The sequence below is a fragment of the Tamandua tetradactyla genome, chromosome 14, assembly GCF_023851605.1.
Source record: "Tamandua tetradactyla isolate mTamTet1 chromosome 14, mTamTet1.pri, whole genome shotgun sequence".
NCBI classification, from domain to species: domain Eukaryota; kingdom Metazoa; phylum Chordata; class Mammalia; order Pilosa; family Myrmecophagidae; genus Tamandua; species Tamandua tetradactyla.
In genome coordinates this window covers 55,915,661-55,938,843 of record NC_135340.1, presented here as the reverse complement: position 1 = coordinate 55,938,843, position 23,183 = coordinate 55,915,661, and the positions used below count along the sequence as shown (strand labels likewise).

Sequence of the window (23,183 nt, the reverse complement as noted above, 5' to 3'; positions counted from 1 at the left end):
TGGCATTATAAGGTCTCGGTTTATGTGTGTTTACTTTCATACTTTCAGGGCTCTCAATTTTTTTCAGAAATAAGATGTCTGACTTAGCCAGCCAGGCAGAATCAACTCTCGTTTCCCTAGATAATAGATTATACATTATGTGTCTAATTATTGAGACAGATTTAACTCTGGGCTTCTTACCTCTGTCCAGCAGCATTGCCATGTTCTGCTGTCTAGAAGTTTCAATGCTCAGGAATTATAAACTAATTTTAGTGTTAACTTAAGTATTTTTAGGTCTTCAAGTTTCTGTGCCCCAGGTCTTTAGTATATTTGTTTAAAAAAATAACTTACTGTTTTTATAGTTTAATTTCAAAAGCCACTTGTTACTATAGAAAATAAGAAAATATAGATAAGGAAAATAAAGGAAGTACAAATCATCTATCGTCACCCTCACTCAGGGATAATCACTGATAAGGTTTTGATATATGAGCTTCCACCTTATTTACAAAAATATCAAGTTATTCACATTGTTTTATAACCTATTATTCTCTTAACATAGATGGTAAATACCTTTCTATAACATTGTTAATTTCTCCAATATGCAGACCATATAGAAACGGTTGATATGTTCCATTCATTTCATAGGCTTATTTAAATCTCTCAGCTCCTCACTCGTCTCATAATCCAGACTTGGTGATTCTAGGGCTCTTTCATCCCACCTCCCCACCTACTGTGATAACTCTTCTTTGTTCATCTAAGTAATATTTTTATTCCATATTTATATTGCTAGAATATCCTAGTTCTATCAGCATCAGAGTTACCAGCTCCTCAGGAATCACTGCTGTTCAACTGACTGAATAGCTTCTAGGCATATAGATGCTAGCAGAAGTCTGCAGGAGGTGGTAGAGGACTGAAGCCAAGAGTTGGAGTTGGAGGACTCTCATTCTTCTGACTACCTTGGGTGCTATCATCCCCTTCGTGGGGATGGAATCTTCTGAAAGTCGGAAATCTTGCATTAGAAACGTATTCCTTATATTAAGCAGTTCTGAGACAGAATAAAGTCATGAAGGATGTAACAGTGTGGCTGAACCTTGAGGACATTGTGCTGAGTGAAATGATCCAGAAACAAAAGAACAAATACTCTGTGGTCTCATTAGTATGACCTAACATTAATGAGTGAGTTTTGAGAATTAAAGTTAAGAATATGGGTTTTCAGGAAATAGAAATAAAGTAGAGATTGGGTATTTGGTGCTGAAGAAATATAGATTGTTCAGCAGGACTGATTGCAAAAATTCAGAAATGGATAGCACAATAATATAAGTACACTGAATGAAGCTGAATGTGAGTATGGTTGAAGGAGAAGGACTGGGAGCATGTATGAAACCAGAAGGAAAGATAAAAGATGAAGACATAGTATAACTTAGGAATGCCTAGAGTGGAAAAATGGTGGTGATAAAATGTTCAAATATAAAATTGTTTTTGCCTGAGGGAGAAAAAATGAATGTTAACATTGCCGGGTGTTGAAAATGGAAGGTAATACAGGAAAAACTACAGTCTATGCAAGCTAGGGTCTGTAGTCAACAATAACATTGCAGTATGCTTCCAGTGAATGTAACAAAGACATTATGCTAAAACTAAATGTCAGTTGTGGGGAATATGGGAAAGCGGTATGGATTCTTTGCAGAAGAAAAAAATGTCTTCATATAGGTTATGGTGAAAAAGGCACGTCTGTTTACTTAGTTAAATTGTATGATGTGCAAGCAAAACTTTAAAAATGAACAGAGGGAAACAAGTGCTAGAGAAAATGTGGAGAAAGAGATGTACCTATCCACTGTTGGTAGGGAAGCTGAGAGGTGCAGCCCTTCTAGAGGGCAGTGTGGTGGTTCCACGGGAAGCTAGCAGTGGGGTTGCCATATGCTCCTGCAAACCCGTTGCTAGGTAAAAACCTGGAGGAACTGAGAGTGGGGACACAAATGGACATTTGCACACTGGTGTTTATGGCGACAGTGTTCACGATTTGCAATGGATGGAGGTGAACTAAGGGTACAGCGATTAAGGGAAGGAAGGGGGAACTGTGGTGTATACATACAACAGACTACTGAGTAGCTGCAGGAGAGAATGAAGTTGTGAGGCATGCAACTAGGGGAATGAACTTTAAGGACAGTTGTTGAATGAAATAGCAGAAACAAAAAGACAAATATTATCATGCTTCACTTATGTAGATTAACAATAATGTACAAACTCAGAGAATTGAAGTTGAACGCATGGATTATCAGGTTGAAGCCTATGTATAAAGCGTTTTCCTTCTTCATCTCCAAAGGTCTCTGGCTGCATATGCTCTTAAGTTTTTTCCAAAATGGTTCTCTTTTAAAGGGCTCCAGTAAGCAACCCCTCCTTAAATGGGTAGAGACATATCTCCATGAAAACCATGTAATCAAAAGTTACCACCTACAATTGGGTGGGTCTCATCTCCATGGATGATCAAAAAGCTCCCACCCAGGGAATGCAAGTACAGTTCAGTGATAGAATTCTCGCCTGCCATGTGGGAGACCTGGGTTCGATTTCTGGCCCATGCACTTCCCTCCCCCCCAAAAAAAGTTCAACAAATGGTGCTGTAATAATGGGATAGTCACATGGGAAAAGAATGAAATGTGACCCCACCATATAGCATTCAAAAAAGAAAAAAGCTTCCACCCAGGAATATTTTTTTTAATTTATTTATTAATTTAAAAAAATTAAGAGCAAACAAAAACATTAACATATAATTCCGTCCTACATATATATATTCAGTAATTCTCAATATCATCACATAGTTGCATATTCATCATTTCTTAGAACATTTGCATCAATTCAGAAAAAGAAATAAAAAGACAATAGAAAAAGAAATAAAACAGTAACAGAAAAAAAAGATTATACATACCATACCCCTTACCCCTCACTTTCATTTATCACTAGCATTTCAAACTAAATTTATTTTAACATTTGTTCCCCATTCCTTATTTTTTTTGTTTTTGTTTTTGTTTTAATTTATTTATTAATTTAAAAAATTAACAAACCGAATACATCAACATATATAATCAGTAATTCACAATATCATCACTTAGTTGCATATTCATCATTTCTTAGAACATTTGCATTAATTCAGAAAAAGAAATAAAAAGACAATAGAAAAAAAAATAAACACAGGAAAGAAAAAAAAAAGATTATACCTACCATACCCCTTACCCTTCACTTTCCTTGATCACTAGCATTTCAAACTAAATTTATTTTAGCATTTGTTCCCCCTATTTATTTTTATTCCATATGTTCTACTGTTCTGTTGATAAGGTAGATAAAAGGAGTATCAGACACAAGGTTTTCACAATCACACAGTCACATCATGACAGCTGTATCATTATTCAATCATCCTCAAGAAACATGGCTACTGGAACACAGCACTACATTTTCAGGCAGTTTCCTCCAGCCTCTCCATTACATCTTGAATAACAAGATATCTACTTAATGCATAAGAATAACCTCCAGGACAACCTCTCGACTCTGTTTGGAATCTCTCGGCCATTGACACTTTGTCTCATTTCACTCTTCCCCCTTTTGGTTGAGAAGGTTTTCTCAATCCCTTGATGCTAAGTCTCAGCTCATTCTAGGGTTTTTCTCAGTCTCTTGATGCTGAGTCTCAGCTCATTCTAGGATTTCTCTCCCACATTGCCAGGAAGATCCACACCCCTGGGAGTCATGTCCCACGTAGACAGGGGGAGGGTGGTGAGATTGCTTGTTGTATTGGCTGGAGAGAGGGGCCACATCTGAGCAACAGAAGAGGCTCTCTTGGGCCTCCCAGCAATATTGAATGAGGATTAAAGGACATGAATTTTCTGGGGTACTCAATGGATTCAAAGTGACACATCCACCCTTTAGACCCCCAAAAGACATGTTCTTTCCGAATGCAAGATACATTCATTCCAGCACAATATCAGAAAGCCTTAAACCATTTCATTAACAATATAAATACAACACAAAGTCAGAAACAATACAGAACCTCTTCAAAGTTAGTTATAGGCATAGTCTGTCCAAAGGCAAAATTGTTCTCTGGCTCTGGAGTAAAATTCAGAACAAGTTCTTTGCTGCTGACCTGCAAAGGAGGGACAGTCATAGGATAAGTATACCCATTTCCATAGGGAGAAATTGGAAGGAACACAGGGGTCACCAGACCCAAGCAGTTTTGAAACCCTGCAGGGCAAACACCATTAGATTTCAAAGTCTAAGAATCATTTATCTTTGGGGCTTTGGAAAGCGGTAGTCCCACTCTTTCCAAGGGCCTTGCCAGCATCCCGCTCTCTTCTAATGCAACCTTGAGGGACATTGGGGAGACCACCTTTTTCTTGGCTCCACCCTCTTCAAGCATCTGGCCACACCTGTGTTCTTTGCCCTCTCTAGGGCACAGGCTCACCCCCTCCATGTGGTGGCAGCCAGCTCTCCCCAGTCCCCAAGGAATGTGTTCCACTCCCTCCAGGGCCTTAGGCGGTGCAGCTCTTCCACTGCAAGAAGATAGAAGGCCTACTCTCTGCCTTTGGGGCACACTTACCTTCTCCAAGTACTTGGGTGGTCTGAGTCTTTTAGTCCAGACTGGCAGCAGTTCCATTTATACAGATCCCACAACACTGTTGTTGGCTTTCTATGTCATAGGCAAGGACCATGCCCATCAAATAGAAGGAGTTTCCACAAATCCGTCGTGGGTAAATCCATCTTGTCCTGGCTTTTCTGAAATGGCTGACTGGCTCCATGTTTGGTTAAGCCCTCATGTGGGGCACTATTCTTGGGGTCTCCCCTTCTGGAGGCCCAGAATTTTCTAGATAATCAATTTCTAGTTTCTTTGTACCCAAGAATTCAATTCTCAACTTATCTCTTTCCTCTTGCATTTTGCTATAAGCTGCAAGGAGAAACCAGGCTGCACTTTCCACATTTAATTTAGAAATCTCTCCTGCTAAATATCCAGTTTCATGGCTTTTTAAATCTACTTTCCACTGGAAGAACTCTTTTGTTGCACAGATGTGGCCTCACTCTCTCTAAACACAACTCAGTGAGTGAAATCACTGCCCTTCCCCCTATGTGGGACATGACATCCAGGGGTGAGAGTCTCCCTAGTGGCATGGGAGATGACTTCCAGGTATGAATCTGGCCCTGGCACCATGGGATTAAGACTTCCATCCTGACCAAAAGGTCACAAAGAAGTGTAACTAATAAAGTGTAAGTGGCTGGGAGAGCTCAAATAGAGTCGAGAAGCTCCTCTGGAGGTCATTCTTATGCAAACTTTGGTTAGACTTTGCTACCTATCATAACTTGCCAAACCCCAACCAGAACCATTCCAGCCAATCCTAAAGAGCATCTAAGGCAATATATAAGATTCTACAAAGGTTCAATGCACTAGAGTAACTTTCCAGAAACCTACAACCTCCAAATAGGTGCCTGGACCAGAAAAGTCTTGAAGCCTAAAGAGCCCAGCCTCTCCAGAACATCAGCTTCCATTTTTCTACCCCATATTATTGACAGTCCCTTTCAACATGAAAAAGTTAGAATGGCCACAGCCCAAATACCTAAATAGAGGGATAGAAAGATCAAAGATGATGATGGAGTTATACAGAGGAGGTAGGATTTAACAAATGAATACGATTCCTGAATCATTAAATTGATATTACTTTTAGTCTCAAGTCTCTTAGTGCAGCTAGAAGTAAAAACCTAAAATTATGGAATTGTAACCCATACAATACTCTGAAATCTCTTCTACAACTAATTGTTGTGTGTGCTTTGCAATTTACTGCTTTTTTGCATATGTTATTTCTCACACACACAAAAAAAGAAACGTCTATTGTGATGATAAAAAATATATGTATGTATTCCCTCTAACCTCCTATATGCTGGAGCAGCTAGAAGGAAAAAATCTGAGAGAATGGTATCATAGCCCAAGACAAACTCTGGGATCTGTCTGTCCTGTAACTACTTGTTAAGGAGTGCTTTGAAAACTATTCTTTGCTTTGTATATATGTTACATTATACAATTTAAAAATTTTTAAAAAAACTGCCTTCCAGCCAAAGCCACTAGTCAATTTTGCCAGACTATCTGCCATTTTAAAATAATATCACCTTCCTTCCAGTTTGCAGTAACACACACCTCATTTCTATCTAGAACCTCATCAGAGGTATCTTTAGAGTCCACATTTCTACCAACAGTCTCTTCAAAACAATCTAGTCCTCCTCTATCAAGATCCTCACAACTCTTCCAGAATCTCCCCCTTATCCATTTAAAAAGCCATTCCAACATGTTTGGTATTTGCAAACCATAGCAGCACCCCACTTCTGTGGTACCAAAATCTGTTCTAGTTCGCAAGCTGATGGAATGTGATAAACTAGAAATGGAACAGCTTTTAAAAAGGAAAATTCGTTAAGTTGCAAGGCTATAGGAATGTCCAATCTAAGGCATCCAGAGAAAGATACCTTGGTTCAAGAAGGCCTATGACGTTCAGGGTTTCTCTCCCAACTGGAAAGGCACATGGCGAACATAGCAACATCTGCTGTCTTTCTCTCCAGGCTTCGTTTCATGAAGCATCCCTGGGAGTATTTTCCTTCTTTATCTCCAAAGGTTTCTGGCTGTGTGGGCTCTAAAGCTTTTTCCAAAATGGTTCCCTTATAGAGGGCTCCAATAAGCAAACCCCACCTGAATGGATAGAGACACATTTCCATAGAAACCATCTAATCAAAAATTACCACCCACAATTGGGTGGGTTATATCTCCATTGATAATAAAAAAATTTTCACCTTGCGATATTGAATGAGGATTAAAGGACATGGCTTTTCTGGGGAATATAACAGATTCAGACCAGCATACTGCGTGATTATGAAAACCTTGTGTCTGATGCTCTTTTTTTCCAGGGTATGGACAGATAAGTAAAAAAAAATAAGGATAAAAAATAGATAATGGAGGGGGGAAGGGGTAAAAAATAAGGAAAATTGATATACTAATGGTCCATGAGAGGGAGGGGTAAGGGGTAGGGGAGGTAATGATTTTTTTCTTTTTATATCTTTTTATGGAGTGATGCAAATGTTCTAAAAATGATCATGGTGATGAATACAGAACTATGTGATGATCTTGTGAGCCATTGATTGTATACCATGTATAGATTGTATGTGTGTGAAGATTTCTCAATAAAAATACTAAAAAAAAAGACAAACAGATTCCTTTAAGAATTTTTTAAATTTACACACAGTAAAATTCATTCTTTTTAGTGTACAGTTTTAAGTGGTATACCTACCACTACAATCAAGATTCAGAACAGTTTCATCACCCTCAGAAATTCCCTCATGATGCCCCTTTGGAGTCAATCCCTTCTCTTGCTCCCAACTTCTGGTAACCACTGATCTGTCCTTCATCTCTTGTAGTTTTAGCTTTTTCCAGAATGTCTTAAAAATGAAATAATACAGTATGTAGTTATTTGAGACTGGCTCTTTTCACTTAGTATAATTCACTTGAAATTCATCCATGTTGTTGTGTGGGCCAAAAGTTTATTCCTTTTAATGGCTGAGTAGTATTCCATGGTATGGATATTCCAGAGTTTATCCATTGGGTTCACTGAAGGACATTTGGACTGTTTCCAGTTTTTAGGAATTATGAATAAGGGTGCTGTAAACATGTTTTTATTTCTTTTGGGCAAATGCCTAGAAATGGGATTGCTGTATCATATATTTAACCATAAGAAACCAACAGACAAAATAGCTATAGCGTTTTGTATTCCCACCAGCAGCGTATGAGAGTTCTAGTTGCTCTGCATCCTCACCAACACTTGGCATTGTCAGTTGCCAGGCTAGATGCTTTTCTTTGTGTTAGGAAAAAGAACTGGTTCTGCATCTTGGTGATAAATTTCATCACAGCAAACTTTATAATATTTTCTTATGCTGAGCAAGAAATATTGTTGGCTTCTCTATATTTTGTCTGGATTTTTTCCAGGCTCTGGGCAGGGAGTGCTGGCTAACTCATTTTGTGTCTTCTTGTAGGTGGATGGAAAAGGATCTATCAAAGAGCTCTTTCCAACGGGAAAACAGCTGGAGCCCTTAGTTGCACCTCTAGCTGATGGTAAAGTGGCCGTGGGTCAGGATGATCTCACTGTGGTGCTCAATGAAGAGGGCACCTGCACCCAGAAATGTGCCCTGAACTGGACAGATATACCTGTTGCCATGGGTGAGGACCAACAGTAATTGCCTGCTTTGAGCTGGGGTTGTGTGGCAGCCCAGACGGGGTCCCCTTCATTGGCTTTACAAGACTATGGGTTGTGTTGTGTCATTCACTCAGAGTGCATCTTCTTATAAGTACCCAGCTACTTTTGGATCATTATAAACTGGATATTCTGCTTTAGTAGGAAGTCTTGCTTCAGAGAGAAAAAAACATAAAATAGAAATGTACATTTTAGGAAGTGATTACTAATATTTTTATTTCTTAGTTTTCCTCTTCCCCTATTTTCTCTTTTAATGTTTTATTTTCTCTTGGGCCAAATAGACCACATTTGGAAATTAGTGGAAATTCCTTATTTGTTCCTAAAATACACACAGCTCAATAATGAAGGGTTTTTGTTGTGGTAGTTAATGCTGTATTGTTTTTATAGCTTTGAGTTGCAAAGTACATTTATGTGTTCCTACTCATAAATGAGTTCCTACTCATAAACTCATGCTTAGGCTCCCAGAGGTCTGTGCTGATACTGTCTGGAAGCATATCACCATCTTTGTAGTCTTTCATTTTCAGCCATAAAATTGAGCCTTATTAAAATAGCTACTGCTGAGGATTAGGGAATACAGATATGCTTTCTGTTTTTAAGGACTCTAGCTGAGGAGAAAGGATTATTTTTGGCTAAAGAGAAGAATTAAGGCATTGCCAAAGCAGGTGTTAAATTGCATGAATTGAGGTTCAGTAGTTCACAAAAAGGGAAATTCACTGTTTCAGTGAGAAGTTTCATTATGGATGAGATTGGACTAGACCAAGCAGGGAGTTTGGGATCTGGCTTAAAGAAAAATGCCCTCTGGTTCTAGGCAGAAAAAGCAGCTTGAGTGACGAGTTAAAGTGTAGAAGATGGGCTGATTCGCGAGAGGACATTAAGGGGACAGACATGGCTAAAACAGATGGTCTGAATTGTGGAGGAATTAGATAGGACAGTTGTTAGAAGTCCTTGAAAAAGTCTGAGAGGCTGGTAGATTCCTAAATGTCTTGATAAAGCATCATGTTCTAAGTGGTTTTTCTGGTGGTGGCCAGAGATTAATAGACCAGAAGGAAGATAAATCAGAAAGACAGTGTTTTGTAAGGTCCCAAAATATGTAGAGTATCAGTTTTGAGGAGCTGATCATTTCATAAGTGCTTCATGATATTCTAGTGGACTTTGTTTTCTTTTCAGAAAAGGAACTTGGTAGATAAGATGAAGAGCCATGTTATATTCTTAAAGTATGTTTCTGATTCCCCAGTGTAAGAGTTCCTGTTTAAAACCTTTGCCCAGGTGCCTTCAGCAGTGTTTCTGTGCTTTAACTTACTGAGAGGACATAGTAGGTAGAATGGGGAGTTTCAGCATCTGATAGGAAGAGGACTTAACTTCTTAGAATGATGTACATTTGCAACTTCATTTACTTTTCTGCAGCCATCCCTTTTTCTTAGCCCAGGCTTTAGTCAGGTTGAGCTCCCCTAAATCTGCCATTGTGTGTGCTGTTGCCCTTTTTTTTCCCGCTCTCTTACAACAACGTCCTACTCATAGGATAAAGCCCTGATTAGTGGCACTTCCTCTATGAAGTCTTCTCTGACCCTCAGGAAGAATTAGTCACTTCCCCCAATGGTGCTTCCATAGGCCTTTTAGGAATCTCTTCAAGGCACCCCTGCTGTCACGCTGAACTGTAGTAAGTTGTCTGTCTCCTCTACTTGCGGAGCTCCTTAAGATCTGGACTCACATCCTTACTACATAAAACATTGTCCGAAACATCATAGCCTTGTAGTAAATACCTGCTGAGTAAGGAAATTAGTAACATCAGCAGCCATTTATTCTATACTTGTTGCATATCAGCCACTTTTCTAAGTTCTGAGGATGTAAAAAATTCGAGACCATCTCTGTGATCTAGATCTGAACATATGAGAAGATGTGAAAAACAGAGTATTATAGATTACACTTTTTTTTTAATTAAATGAGAACTTTTAAATGGGCCAGGCTAAAAAGGAGAGAAATTTTACATATTTATACAAGTTAACACTAAAGAAATTTGTACTAACTTTTCAAAATGAGGAAGGAGGGAAGGAAAGAGAGAGAAAGAGAAAAGAAAAGAATATTTTTGGTAGATGAGAAACAGCATAATAATGATAATAACATTCAAATTGGTAGAAATACTATTTTTAAACCTCTGTTTCATCATTTCTCAGTTCCCTCCTAGCTTTGAAATTTTATTGTACTATTTATTTACAGTATAAATTGCAAGTATAATATAAGATGTTTTATCTGTTAATAAATTATTAAGATAAAATTCATAGCAAATTAACTTTACTAAGAAACTATTTTTATGAACATATTCTTTGAAATTAAATTTCTGTATGACAGTTATGCTATTTTGTGGTTCATTTTTACTGGTTCTTAATATAATGTGACATATAGTCATAGAAAATATTTGTTATTTTTAAGTTTGTGAAATTATATTTAATGTAGTATATAAACAGTATCTTTTTTTCAAAGTTCATTGTAAAATAGATCCTTTTTCAGTCTTATTCTGAGTTGTTTTTTTTTAAGGACTTATTTTGTGTTGCTTATTTTTTTAATTCCATCCATCCGTCTAGGTTAAATCTCCTTCACCATGCATTCTCTCAGACAAAAGATTTTCCTTGCAGGGATTTTATACTTCTGTCAGCTCTGCTTTTCACATACTGACTTTTTTGAATTCTTAAAGAATTTTTCTGCTTCAGCTAGCATTCTGAGCTTTAGATTGTCATATATAACTGTCAAAAATTACAGTGAGAAAGAGTGGATGTGGTGGATGTTTTTTTTCTAAAGTTAGAAGAAAAAAGAATGGGGAAAAGTGTTATGACCCCAAAATTTAAACTGGATCTTTCCCAATAAGGGTAAATTTTGGGTCATGGATAGTTAAGTCAAAGTGTTTTTTTCAGATGTTTAGAATAGAGGAAAACAATTATAAGACTCACAGTAATTATCAAATAGGAAATGACTACATTGAAAATTCCAGCCAGCCACCTTCTTCGTGAACAGTTAAGCATCAATTAACTTTTTTATTTTTATTTTATTTTTTTTTTCAATTAGATTTTTGTATCTTTTCCTTATGAAAATCTCAACCAGAATAACCTTGACTAGAGATGTGAATTCTTTATCTTAGGGATAAAGGAAGTTGCTTTTCTCTTGCCCTTTCCAAGAGAATACAAGCAGAGGTTCAGTAACCTCGTTCTCCTGCTGTTGGTTGTCAGAAGTAGCTGCCATTGGCTTTTTCTGGCCTAGCTTTGTTATGGATGAAAAAGGAACAAGTAAAAGACGCTCAGCAAAACACAATACATCCTTTTTGGGCAAGAGACTTCTCTTGCAGAGCAGTATTTTTTTCTTTCTGTATCACTATGAAGGATTTTGTTTTGTTGCTTGACAAGTAGACTTTTGGGGATCCCATTTAAATGCAACTTAAAATTAAACACTCCATGAATTCAAAGCCATAGACCAGAACTGCATCACAACATGTTCTCTCTTGCACAGAGCATCAGCCTCCCTACATCATTGCAGTGTTGCCTCGATATGTAGAGATCCGAACATTTGAGCCGAGGCTTCTAGTCCAGAGCATTGAATTGCAGAGGCCCCGTTTCATTACCTCAGGAGGGTAAGGAACTTCCTTTTTTACTGTGATTGTCATATTATTCTGAAGACTGTGTTCCTTTGCTAATATTCTTACTTCCACCTCTAGCTCAAACATTATCTATGTGGCCAGCAATCATTTTGTTTGGAGACTCATTCCTGTCCCCATGGCAACCCAAATCCAACAGCTTCTCCAGGACAAGCAGTTTGAATTGGCTCTACAGCTGGCAGTAAGTCTTGTTCTTGAGGTTTGGCTGTGTGTCTGCCTTTCTCAGTGTTCTCGAAAGTAGGTAATTTTGGTTTAGATGATCATATTTAGTTTGGATTAGTATAATCAGCATAGAGATGAAAATCAAAGTGATTGAATTCAGGGCCTAGTTTTCCCACAAAATATCTATGTTAACTCTTAAGTGATTTCACTTTTTCAGTTAACTTTTCTGTCAAATGTAGAATGAATGCATATTATAATATCAGTACTTCATATAATTAATGGGAGAAAAGTCTTGAAAAATTAAAGGCAATATAAACATTAAAGTATAGTAACAATCTTAAATGTAAGAATACAGCCTAGTTAAATGCAATATCTAGGGGGCCTCTCAAATTCTTTTTTAGTAGTATTTTGGATAAATAAGACTTCTGTGGATAGGTTGAAATCTCCTCAAGCTGTCACATTCAATAAGACTACAATCTTATATTTATTATTGTTACTTTCCTTTAATGTTTGCATGGGATATTGTTCACAGCAGAGTAGTGACTATTCTTTTGTTCCTGTGATGCCTCCGTTGTCAAAAACTTGGGAGATTGTCTTCAGAGTCTGTGTCTCATTCTCTCAGACATCCTCAGTGATGATTATTGTCTTCCACTGAGGGTAGATTTGATTTTAGGAAATAACCAAAAGTCCATTGTGAGCCTAACCTGGTCATTAAACTCAACAGTGCTAATTTAGGTATAAACGAAATTGTTTTTTATGAAGATAGTAGTATTAAAACTTAATTTCCAGGATGAATTGTAAGTTGTTTCTGAAAGGAAAGTGATGATGCTTTTTGAAATGAATATGTTTCTAGTCACCTGTGGTGGTTACTTTTGAAGAGCAGTGTTTATTTTGAATGTGTAAGTTCTGAATTGAAAACAAAAATCTAGTCTTAAGAGTTAAACATGTTTGACTTCCTGGAAGATGGCGGCTTAGTAAGACGCGCGGATCTTAGTTTCTTCTCCAGGACACCTACTAGGGGAGTAGAAACGATACAGAAAGCGCCCAAAGCCACAACAGAGATAAAAAAAGACAGCGTACCCCATCCTGGAACGGCTGGCTGGCTGAGAGAAGCAGCTCGGGTGAGATCGCCGAGGCGCGCGGGCCTTACCGGGCGGGGTGGCAAGCGGCCGGAGTTACTCCCTTCCCCCTTCCCGGGCCGGCTGGGAGAATTGGAGAGGTGGTCCCCTGAAACCAAGGCGACTGGCGCCCACACCACGCGCAGCCCCCGGACCAACTGAGAGAATTGGATCGGAAACCCCCAGGCCGCAGAGAACGGTGACCCCGTGACTCCCGGGAAACGTGCACTCTCTCAGGCGGGCCGCTGCCGCTGGCGCCCTCCCGCCACGCTTGTTGCCCAGGGCCGACTAGGAAATTCGGACGGGCTCTTTCCCTGGCTGCGGCGACCAGCAACCCTCCCTGCGTTCGGACACCCTCCCTGCGTTCGGACCCCGGGCCGGCTCAAGCCGCTTCGGCTAGCGAACCCCCAGGACGGCGAGAGTTTTCCAAAGTTAAAGGTCCCACAGCACCTTTTACTGGTGGGACCCGCAGACAAACGTGTGCCACGAGCGCCACCTACTGGGCAGGATAAGAAAAACAGAACCCAGAGATTTCACAGAAAAATATTACAACCTTGCTGGGTCCAACACCAAGAGAAATCTGAATAAATGCCCAGACGCCAGCAGCAGAAGATAACTGTCCACGCTCAAAAGATTGAGAATATGGCTCAGTCAAAGGAACAAACCAATAGCTCAAATGAGACACAAGAGCTGAGACAACTAATGCTGAATATACGAACAGAAATGGAAAACCTCTTCAAAAATGAAATCGATAAATTGAGGGAGGACATGAAGAGGACATGGGCTGAACATAAAGAAGAAATAGAAAAACTGAAAAAACAAATCGCAGAACTTATGGAAGTGAAGGATAAAGTAGCAAACATAGAAAAAATAATGGATAGCTACAATGATAGATTTAAAGAGACAGAAGATAGAATTAGTGATTTGGAGGATGGAACATCTGAATTCCAAAAAGAAACAGAAACTATAGGGAAAAAAATGGAAAAATTTGAACAGGGTATCAGGGAACTCAAGGACAATATGAAGCGCACAAATATACGTGTTGTGGGTGTCCCAGAAGGAGAAGAGAAGGGAAAAGGAGGAGAAAAACTAATGGAAGAAATTATCACTGAAAATTTCCCAACTCTTATGAAAGACCTAAAATTACAGATCCAAGAAGTGCAGCGCACCCCAAAGAGATTAGACCCAAATAGGCGTTCTCCAAGACACTTACTAGTTAGAATGTCAGAGGTCAAAGAGAAAGAGAAGATCTTGAAAGCAGCAAGAGAAAAACAATCCATTACATACAAGGGAAACTCAATAAGACTTTGTGTAGATTTCTCAGCAGAAACCATGGAAGCTAGAAGACAGTGGGATGATATATTTAAAATACTAAAAGAGAAAAACTGCCAACCAAGACTCCTATATCCAGCAAAATTATCCTTCAAAAATGAGGGAGAAATTAAAACATTCTCAGACAAAAAGTCACTGAAAGAATTTGTGACCAAGAGACCAGCTCTGCAAGAAATATTAAAGGGGGCACTAGAGTCAGATACAAAAAGACAGAAGAGAGAGATATGGAAAAGAGTGTAGAAAGAAGGAAAATCAGATATGATATATATAATACAAAAGGCAAAATGTTGGAGGAAAATATTATCCAAACAGTAATAACACTAAATGTCAATGGACTGAATTCCCCAATCAAAAGACATAGATTGGCAGAATGGATTAAAAAACAGGATCCTTCGATATGCTGTCTACAGGAAACACATCTTAGACCCAAAGATAAACATAGGTTGAAAGTGAAAGGTTGGGAAAAGATATTTCATGCAAATAACAACCAGAAAAGAGCAGGAGTGGCTATACTAATATCCAACAAATTAGACTTCAAATGTAAAACAGTTAAAAGAGACAAAGAAGGACACTATATACTAATAAAAGGAACAATTAAACAAGAAGACATAACAATCATAAATATTTACGCACCAAATCAGAATGCCCCAAAATACGTGAGGAATATACTGCAAACACTGAAAAGGGAAATAGACTCATATACCATAATAGTTGGAGACTTCAACTCACCACTCTCATCAAGGGACAGAACATCTAGACAGAGGATCAACAAAGAAATAGAGAATCTGAATATTACTATAAATGAACTAGACTTAATAGACATTTATAGGACATTACATCCCACAACAGCAGGATACACCTTTTTCTCAAGTGCTCATGGATCATTCTCAAAGATAGACCATATGCTGGGTCACAAAGCAAGTCTTAACAAATTTAAAAAGATTGAAATCTTACACAACATTTTCTCGGACCATAAAGGAATGATGTTGGAAATCAATAATAGGCAGAGTGCCAGAAAATTCACAAATACGTGGAGGCTCAACAACACACTCCTAAACAACGACTGGGTCAAAGAAGAAATTGCAAGAGAAATTAGCAAATACCTCGAGGCGAATGAAAATGAAAACACAACATATCAAAACTTATGGGACGCAGCAAAGGCAGTGCTAAGAGGGAAATTTATTGCTCTAAATGCCTATATCAGAAAAGAAGAAAAGGCAAAAATTCAGGAATTAACTATCCATTTGGAAGAACTGGAGAAAGAACAGCAAGCTAACCCCAAAGCAAGCAAAAGGAAAGAAATAACAAAGATTAGAGCACAAATAAATGAAATTGAAAACATGAAAACAATAGAAAAAATCAATAAGGCCAGAAGTTGGTTCTATGAGAAAATCAATAAGATTGATGGGCCCTTAGCAAGATTGACAAAAAGAAGAAGAGAGAGGATGCAAATAAATAAGATCAGAAATGGAAGAGGAGACATAACTACTGACCTCACAGAAATAAAGGAGGTAATAACAGGATACTATGAACAACTTTACGCTAATAAATACAACAATTTAGAGGAAATGGACGGGTTCCTGGAAAGACATGAACAACCAACTTTGACTCAAGAAGACATAGATGACCTCAACAAACCAATCACAAGTAAAGAAATTGAATTAGTCATTCAAAAGCTTCCTAAAAAGAAAAGTCCAGGACCAGATGGCTTCACATGTGAATTCTACCAAACGTTCCAGAAAGAATTAGTACCAATTCTCTTCAAACTCTTCAAAAAAATCGAAGTGGAGGGAAAACTACCTAATTCATTCTATGAAGCCAACATCACCCTCATACCAAAACCAGGCAAAGATATTACAAAAAAAGAAAACTACAGACCAATCTCTCTAATGAATACAGATGCAAAAATCCTCAATAAAATTCTAGCAAATCGTATCCAACAACACATTAAAAGAATTATACATCATGACCAAGTAGGATTCATCCCAGGTATGCAAGGATGGTTCAACATAAGAAAATCAATTAATGTAATACACCATATCAACAAATCAAAGCAGAAAAATCACATGATCATCTCAATTGATGCAGAGAAGGCATTCGACAAGATTCAACATCCTTTCCTGTTGAAAACACTTCAAAAGATAGGAATACAAGGGAACTTCCTTAAAATGATAGAGGGAATATATGAAAAACCCACAGCTAATATCATCCTCAATGGGGAAAAATTGAAAACTTTCCCCCTAAGATCAGGAACAAGACAAGGTTGTCCACTATCACCACTATTATTCAACATTGTGTTGGAGGTTCTAGCCAGAGCAATTAGACAAGAAAAAGATATACAAGGCATCAAAATTGGAAAGGAAGAAGTAAAACTATCACTGTTTGCAGACGATATGATACTATACGTCGAAAACCCGGAAAAATCCACAACAAAACTACTAGAGCTAATAAATGAGTACAGCAAAGTAGCAGGTTACAAGATCAACATTCAAAAATCTGTAGCATTTCTATACACTAGTAATGAACAAGCTGAGGGGGAAATCAAGAAACGAATCCCATTTACAATTGCAACTAAAAGAATAAAATACCTAGGAATAAATTTAACTAAAGAGACAAAAAACCTATATAAAGAAAACTACAAAAAACTGTTAAAAGAAATCACAGAAGACCTAAATAGATGGAAGGGCATACCGTGTTCAAGGATTGGAAGACTAAATATAGTTAAGATGTCAATCCTACCTAAATTGATTTACAGATTCAATGCAATACCAATCAAAATCCCAACAACTTATTTTTCAGAAATAGAAAAACCAGTAAGCAAATTTATCTGGAAGGGCAGGGTGCCCCGAATTGCTAAAAACATCTTGAGGAAAAAAAACGAAGCTGGAGGTCTCGCGCTGCCTGACTTTAAGGCATATTATGAAGCCACAGTGGTCAAAACAGCATGGTATTGGCATAAAGATAGATATATCGACCAATGGAATCGAATAGAGTGCTCAGATATAGACCCTCTCATCTATGGACATTTGATCTTTGATAAGGCAGTCAAGCCAACTCACCTGGGACAGAGCAGTCTCTTCAATAAATGGTGCCTAGAGAACTGGATATCCATATGCAAAAGAATGAAAGAAGACCCATCTCTCACACCCTATACAAAAGTTAACTCAAAATGGATCAAAGATCTAAACATTAGGTCTAAGACCATAAAACAGTTAGAGGAAAATGTTGGGAGCTATCTTATGGATCTTACAACTGGAGGCGGTTTTATGGACCTTAAACCTAAAGCAAGAGCACTGAAGAAGGAAATAAATAAATGGGAACTCCTCAAAATTAAACACTTTTGTGCATCAAAGAACTTCATCAAGAAAGTAGAAAGACAGCCTTCACAATGGGAGACAATATTTGGAAATGATATATCAGATAAAGGTCTAGTATCCAGAATTTATAAAGAGATTGTTCATCTCAACAACAAAAAGACAGCCAACCCAATTACAAAATGGGAAAAAGACTTGAACAGACACCTCTCAGAAGAGGAAATACGGATGGCCAAGAGGCACATGAAGAGATGCTCAATGTCCCTGGCCATTAGAGAAATGCAAATCAAAACCACAATGAGATATCATCTCACACCCACCAGAATGGCCATTATCAACAAAACAGAAAATGACAAGTGCTGGAGAGGATGCGGAGAAAGAGGCACACTTATCCACTGTTGGTGGGAATGTCAAAGGGTGCAACCACTGTGGAAGGCAGTTTGGCGGTTCCTCAAAAAGCTGAATATAGAATTGCCGTACGACCCAGCAATACCATTGCTAGGTATCTACTCAAAGGACTTAAGGGCAAAGACACAAACGGACATTTGCACACCAATGTTTATAGCAGCATTATTTACAATTGCAAAGAGATGGAAACAGCCAAAATCTCCATCAACAGAAGAGTGGCTAAACAAACTGTGGTATATACATACGATGGAATATTATGCAGCTTTAAGACAAGATAAACTTATGAACCATGTAATAACATGGATGGACCTAGAGAATATTATGCTGAGTGAATCCAGCCAAAAACTAAAGGACAAATACTGTATGGTCCCACTGATGTGAACGGACATTCGAGAATAAACTTGAAATATGTCATTGGTAACAGAGTTCAGCAGGAGTTAGAAACAGGGTAAGACAATGGGTAATTGAAGCTGAAGGGATACAGACTGTGCAACAGGACTAGATACAAAAACTCAAAAATGGACAGCACAATAATACCTAATTGTAAAGTAATCATGTTAAAACACTGAATGAAGCTGCATCTGAGCTATAGGTTTTTGTTTTGTTTTGTTTTGTTTTGTTTTGATTTTACTATTATTACTTTTATTTTTTTCTCTATATTAACATTCTATATCTTTTTCGGTTATGTTGCTAGTTCTTCTAAACCAATGCAAATGTACTAAGAAATGATGATCATGCATCTATGTGATGATGTTAAGAATTAATGATTGCATGTGTAGAATGGTATGATCTCTAAATGTTGGGTTAATTTCTTTTTTTCCGTTAATTAAAAAAAAAAAAAAGAGAGATGGGATAATTGGAGATGAAGGGATACAGACTGTACAACGGGACTGGATATAAAAACTCAGAAATGGACAGCACAATACTACCCAATTGTAATGCAATTATGTTAAAACACTGAATGAAGCTGCATGTGAGGTATAGGTTTTTTGTTTTTGTTTTTTTTGTTTTTTTTCTTTCTATTATTGTTTTAATTCTTATTCTGTTGTCTTTTTATTTCTTTTTCTAAATCGATGCAAATGTACTAAGAAATGATGAATATGCAACTATGTGATGTTATTAAGAATTACTGATTGTACATGTAGATTGGAATGGTTTCTAATTGTTTTGTTAATTCTTTTTTTAATTAATAAAAAAAAAAATCTAAAAAAAAAAAAAAAAAAAAAAGAGTTAAACATGTTTAATATCCCATAAGTATTATTTATTTTTTAGGTCATTTAATTTCAGCATCTTAGAATTTTTTATCCCTCACAATTTATTTCATTGTATTATTTTCCTTTTCACTTTTTGAATGAAACCCACAAACTTACTATTCTACCCAACAACAATGATTTATTCTAGGAGCTATGAGATGTGCTCCTCCTCATCTCATCCCTCTGCCTCCCTTCCAGACATAAATATTATCCTGAATTTTGTGTTTATCATTCCCTTAAAATGTTTGATCTTTCACATATATATATATATATGTTTAAATATATTGCTTTGAACTTTATACAAAGGGTATCATGTAGTAGGTAGCTTTTTTGGTATCTGTTTTTCTTCACAGGAAGGTCTTGAGGTCTTATCACTGATATTTTTGAGCAGGAAGGAAGACATCTGTCTATTTACTCTTCTGTAGAGAAGATGGTAGTGGGTTGCCATTTTTCCTTCTCTTTTCTAGGCTTGTAATTGCTCTGTGCCCTGCCTTTCTTAAGAGAAGATTGGCATCATCTTAGCCCTCAAGGAACCTATCTTTTATTTGAATAGATAAAATAACATACTGAAACTTCCAGAGGGCAGTTTCACACTAAACTCTGGTATTGACAAAACATGGAGCAAAATGTTAGAGAAAGGGACAGTTTACTGTCCCTTTGTTGAAATAGGCATCCTGAGGTTGGACATACTGAGTAAACCCTATCCTAATCTTACCTTAAAAGCATAGGTAAGATTAGGGCTGGGAGCAGAAAATAGGGAGAGTTTTTGGGCCTAGTTAAAGAGCATGAGAAAGTTAAAGAAGTAAAAACAAGTGTGGCGAATTTCAGGACATTTGGAGTCCACCTTCACTGGAGCTGAAGGTGTGGCCGTGAGGGTCTTGTGATGAGGAGGCTGGCATCAGCTTATGAAGCCTTTAAAGAACCAAGGAAAAAACCTGAGACCACATGCAGCCACATGCTGATGATGGCCAGATACAGCCATGTGTTGATGTGACAGTAGAAAAGGAAGCAAGGGAAACATTAAGAGACATTTTGAAAAAATAAATTAATTTTGGTAAAGATTGGTTAAAGGGGATATAAGGGAGCAAAAGATTGTAAGGAAGAAACAGATAATCACTGCTATCATTTTTTTTAAATGCTTTTTACTGTGAACCAGGCCTTTTCCAAACTGGGCCAGTTTTGCTAATGTCTTCATTCCTTGGGCATGCCATGATCTCTGTCATGTTAAGTCCTTGCACAACTCCTGTCTTACTTGTCTAGTATACACTGTCCTTTTTCCCTTCCCATCCATTACTTGCCTAGCTTCACCTGGCTAATTCTGGCTCATCCTTTATGTCTCCCCTGACCCATCACTCAGATTGGATAGGGTATCCCTCCCACGTGCATCTTGCTATGTTCTATTTTGTTGTTTTTAAACAGAACTCCAGATTTAAGATTTCATCAGGTTTTTTCCATTAATGTCCTTTTTCTATCTTATGATCAAACCCGTAAAGTATCATACTGCATTTAGTTGTCCTGTCTCCTTAGGGTCCTCCAATCTATGGTCTGTGATAGTTTCTTAGTCTGTCTTTGTTTTTCACAACCTTGGCAATTTTGAGGAGTTCTGCCAGGTATTTTAATTGTATAGTAACTTGTCAGTCTTACAATTAGATTGAGAACCCTGTGAAGGCAAATACTGTGTGACTGTCTTGTCCGCTTTGGCATTTATAGCTCTTAAGATATTGTCTGTCATCTAGTAGGAACTGAATAAATATGCGTTGAGTGAATGAGCCCTTACCTATTCTACTCTTTCACTAGGAAATGAAAGATGATTCAGACAGTGAAAAGCAGCAACAGATCCATCATATCAAGAACTTGTATGCCTTCAACCTCTTCTGCCAGAAGCGTTTTGATGAGTCCATGCAGGTCTTTGCTAAGCTTGGCACAGGTAACAAGTGGGTGTGGCCTTGGCATAAAAAACTGATGGAGGGAGAGGAAACTGGAAAGGACAGAGAGAAACGATTCCAAACTTCAAAAAAAGGGAGAAGTTTACTCTCATCAAAGCTGATCCTCATGCCTCAGAAGATCCTGTTGGTGACTTCAGTAGTTACATATTTATAGCCTTTATGAATCTTATAAATCAATTCAACAAATGTTTCATGATCATCTAGTAATTATTGGATGCTGTTCTAGACAGATGTCCCTGACCTTAGCACAGTTGGATTAAACTGTAGGCCATTTTTGAGAGCCAATATAGAGCATTGCTGTGAAATCCCTCCTTTAGTCAGTGTCCTAAAAACTCTCTAGGCATTAGAGCCTCGCAATAAGGAGCAGTGTACTGGAGTTAGACTGCCTCATTTCAGACAAAGTTGCTCAACCTCTCTGTGCTTCAGTTTTCTTCTCTGTAAAATACAAAAGTAGTAATATCTACCTCCTGGTGTCTGCTGTGAAGGTTATGCAAAGTGCTTAGAACAGTGGTATGGCACTTGATAAGTGCTATATAAGTGTTTACTATAATTCTTATTAAATTTTTCATTTAATCCACTTTTATTAAATCAATTTATATATACTCAGTTGGATGCTATATCATATTATTTATCTCCTCTTTTCTTTGTCTTCTTTCCACCTTCCGTCAACCTTGGCCAATAATGAACTGTTATAACTTCCTATATCAGTTTAGGTTCTTGGTTATAAGCATTGAGACCAATTCAGGATAATTTAAGCAGAAGGGTTTTATTGGACTATTATGGGGATGACAGATAGAGGGGCTCACAAAATTGATTGGGAGACCAGGCTCAGGAATGGCTAGGAACCAAGGAAGCTCTGGAGGATCTCCAAGCAGAGAGCAGGAAGCTGAACGGTAATCACTTTATAGCCAGGACAAGCTAGATGGTCCTCCACCAACACAGCCATTTCCTTAACTGTTGCCACCTCCCCTGATGTTGCATCCTCAATGAAAATTACCTCCTACCAGCTTGTATTAGCTATCTAATACTAGGTAACAAATCACCCCCAAAATTTAGTGACTTAAAATAAAAATAATCTATTATCTCTTTGTATCTGTTGAGTAGAAACTTAGGAAGGGCTCGGTCTGGCAGTTCTTGCTTAGCATCTCTCATGTAGTTGAAGTTGTAAGTCAACTGGACATACTGTCACCTTGAAGTCTTGCTTGGGATAGAGGATCCGCTTCCAAGGTGGCTCACTCTCATGACAATTGGTGTTGCCTGTGGTCTAAGAACCTCAGTTCTTGTCCAGATGGGCCTCTACACAGGGCTGCTTGACTGTCCTCATGCATAGCAGCTAGCTTTTCCAAGATTGAGCCATCCAATCTTAAGTGGAAGACTTTGTGCCTTTTTTGACTCATTTCTGTGGTGTTATTGAGGCATTTAAAAAGATCCTCCCTGGTTCAAGGTAAGGGAACACAGACCGCACCTCTTAATGGAAGAGTATCATGTAACATAAGAGGAGCATGTAAGATGGGTGGGCCCATTTTTTTAAACTATAGTCTCATATAAGTATGATACAGCTTATAGTATCATATAAGTATGAAACAGCTTGTCATACTTGCATTACTTTTTTCAAGATCAGAGGGCTCTCATTAACCTGGATTAAATCATGGTCCCACTTCCAGACTATACCAGGGGTGGGGGAAGAGGTTCTGACTCCCCTCTGCTTCTCAAGGCAAAGGTAGTTGCTTAGAGCTAGCCTCTCACCAAGACTATATATACATAGTTTGAAAG

The 23,183-nt window shown here is 37.9% G+C and overlaps 1 protein-coding gene across 5 annotated transcripts in view; it reads left to right on the top strand.

Annotated features, from left to right (window-relative positions):
* Window positions 1-23,183, top strand: part of VPS39 (VPS39 subunit of HOPS complex) — a 64,993-nt gene that overhangs the window by 22,434 nt on the left and 19,376 nt on the right. For all 5 annotated transcript variants that reach the window (XM_077127553.1, XM_077127552.1, XM_077127555.1 and 2 more), the window contains 4 exons: window positions 8,020-8,203; window positions 11,733-11,853; window positions 11,938-12,058; window positions 21,262-21,391. In XM_077127553.1, coding sequence (XP_076983668.1) covers window positions 8,020-8,203; window positions 11,733-11,853; window positions 11,938-12,058; window positions 21,262-21,391 — 556 coding nt within the window. The remainder of the gene's footprint in view (window positions 1-8,019; window positions 8,204-11,732; window positions 11,854-11,937; window positions 12,059-21,261; window positions 21,392-23,183) is intronic.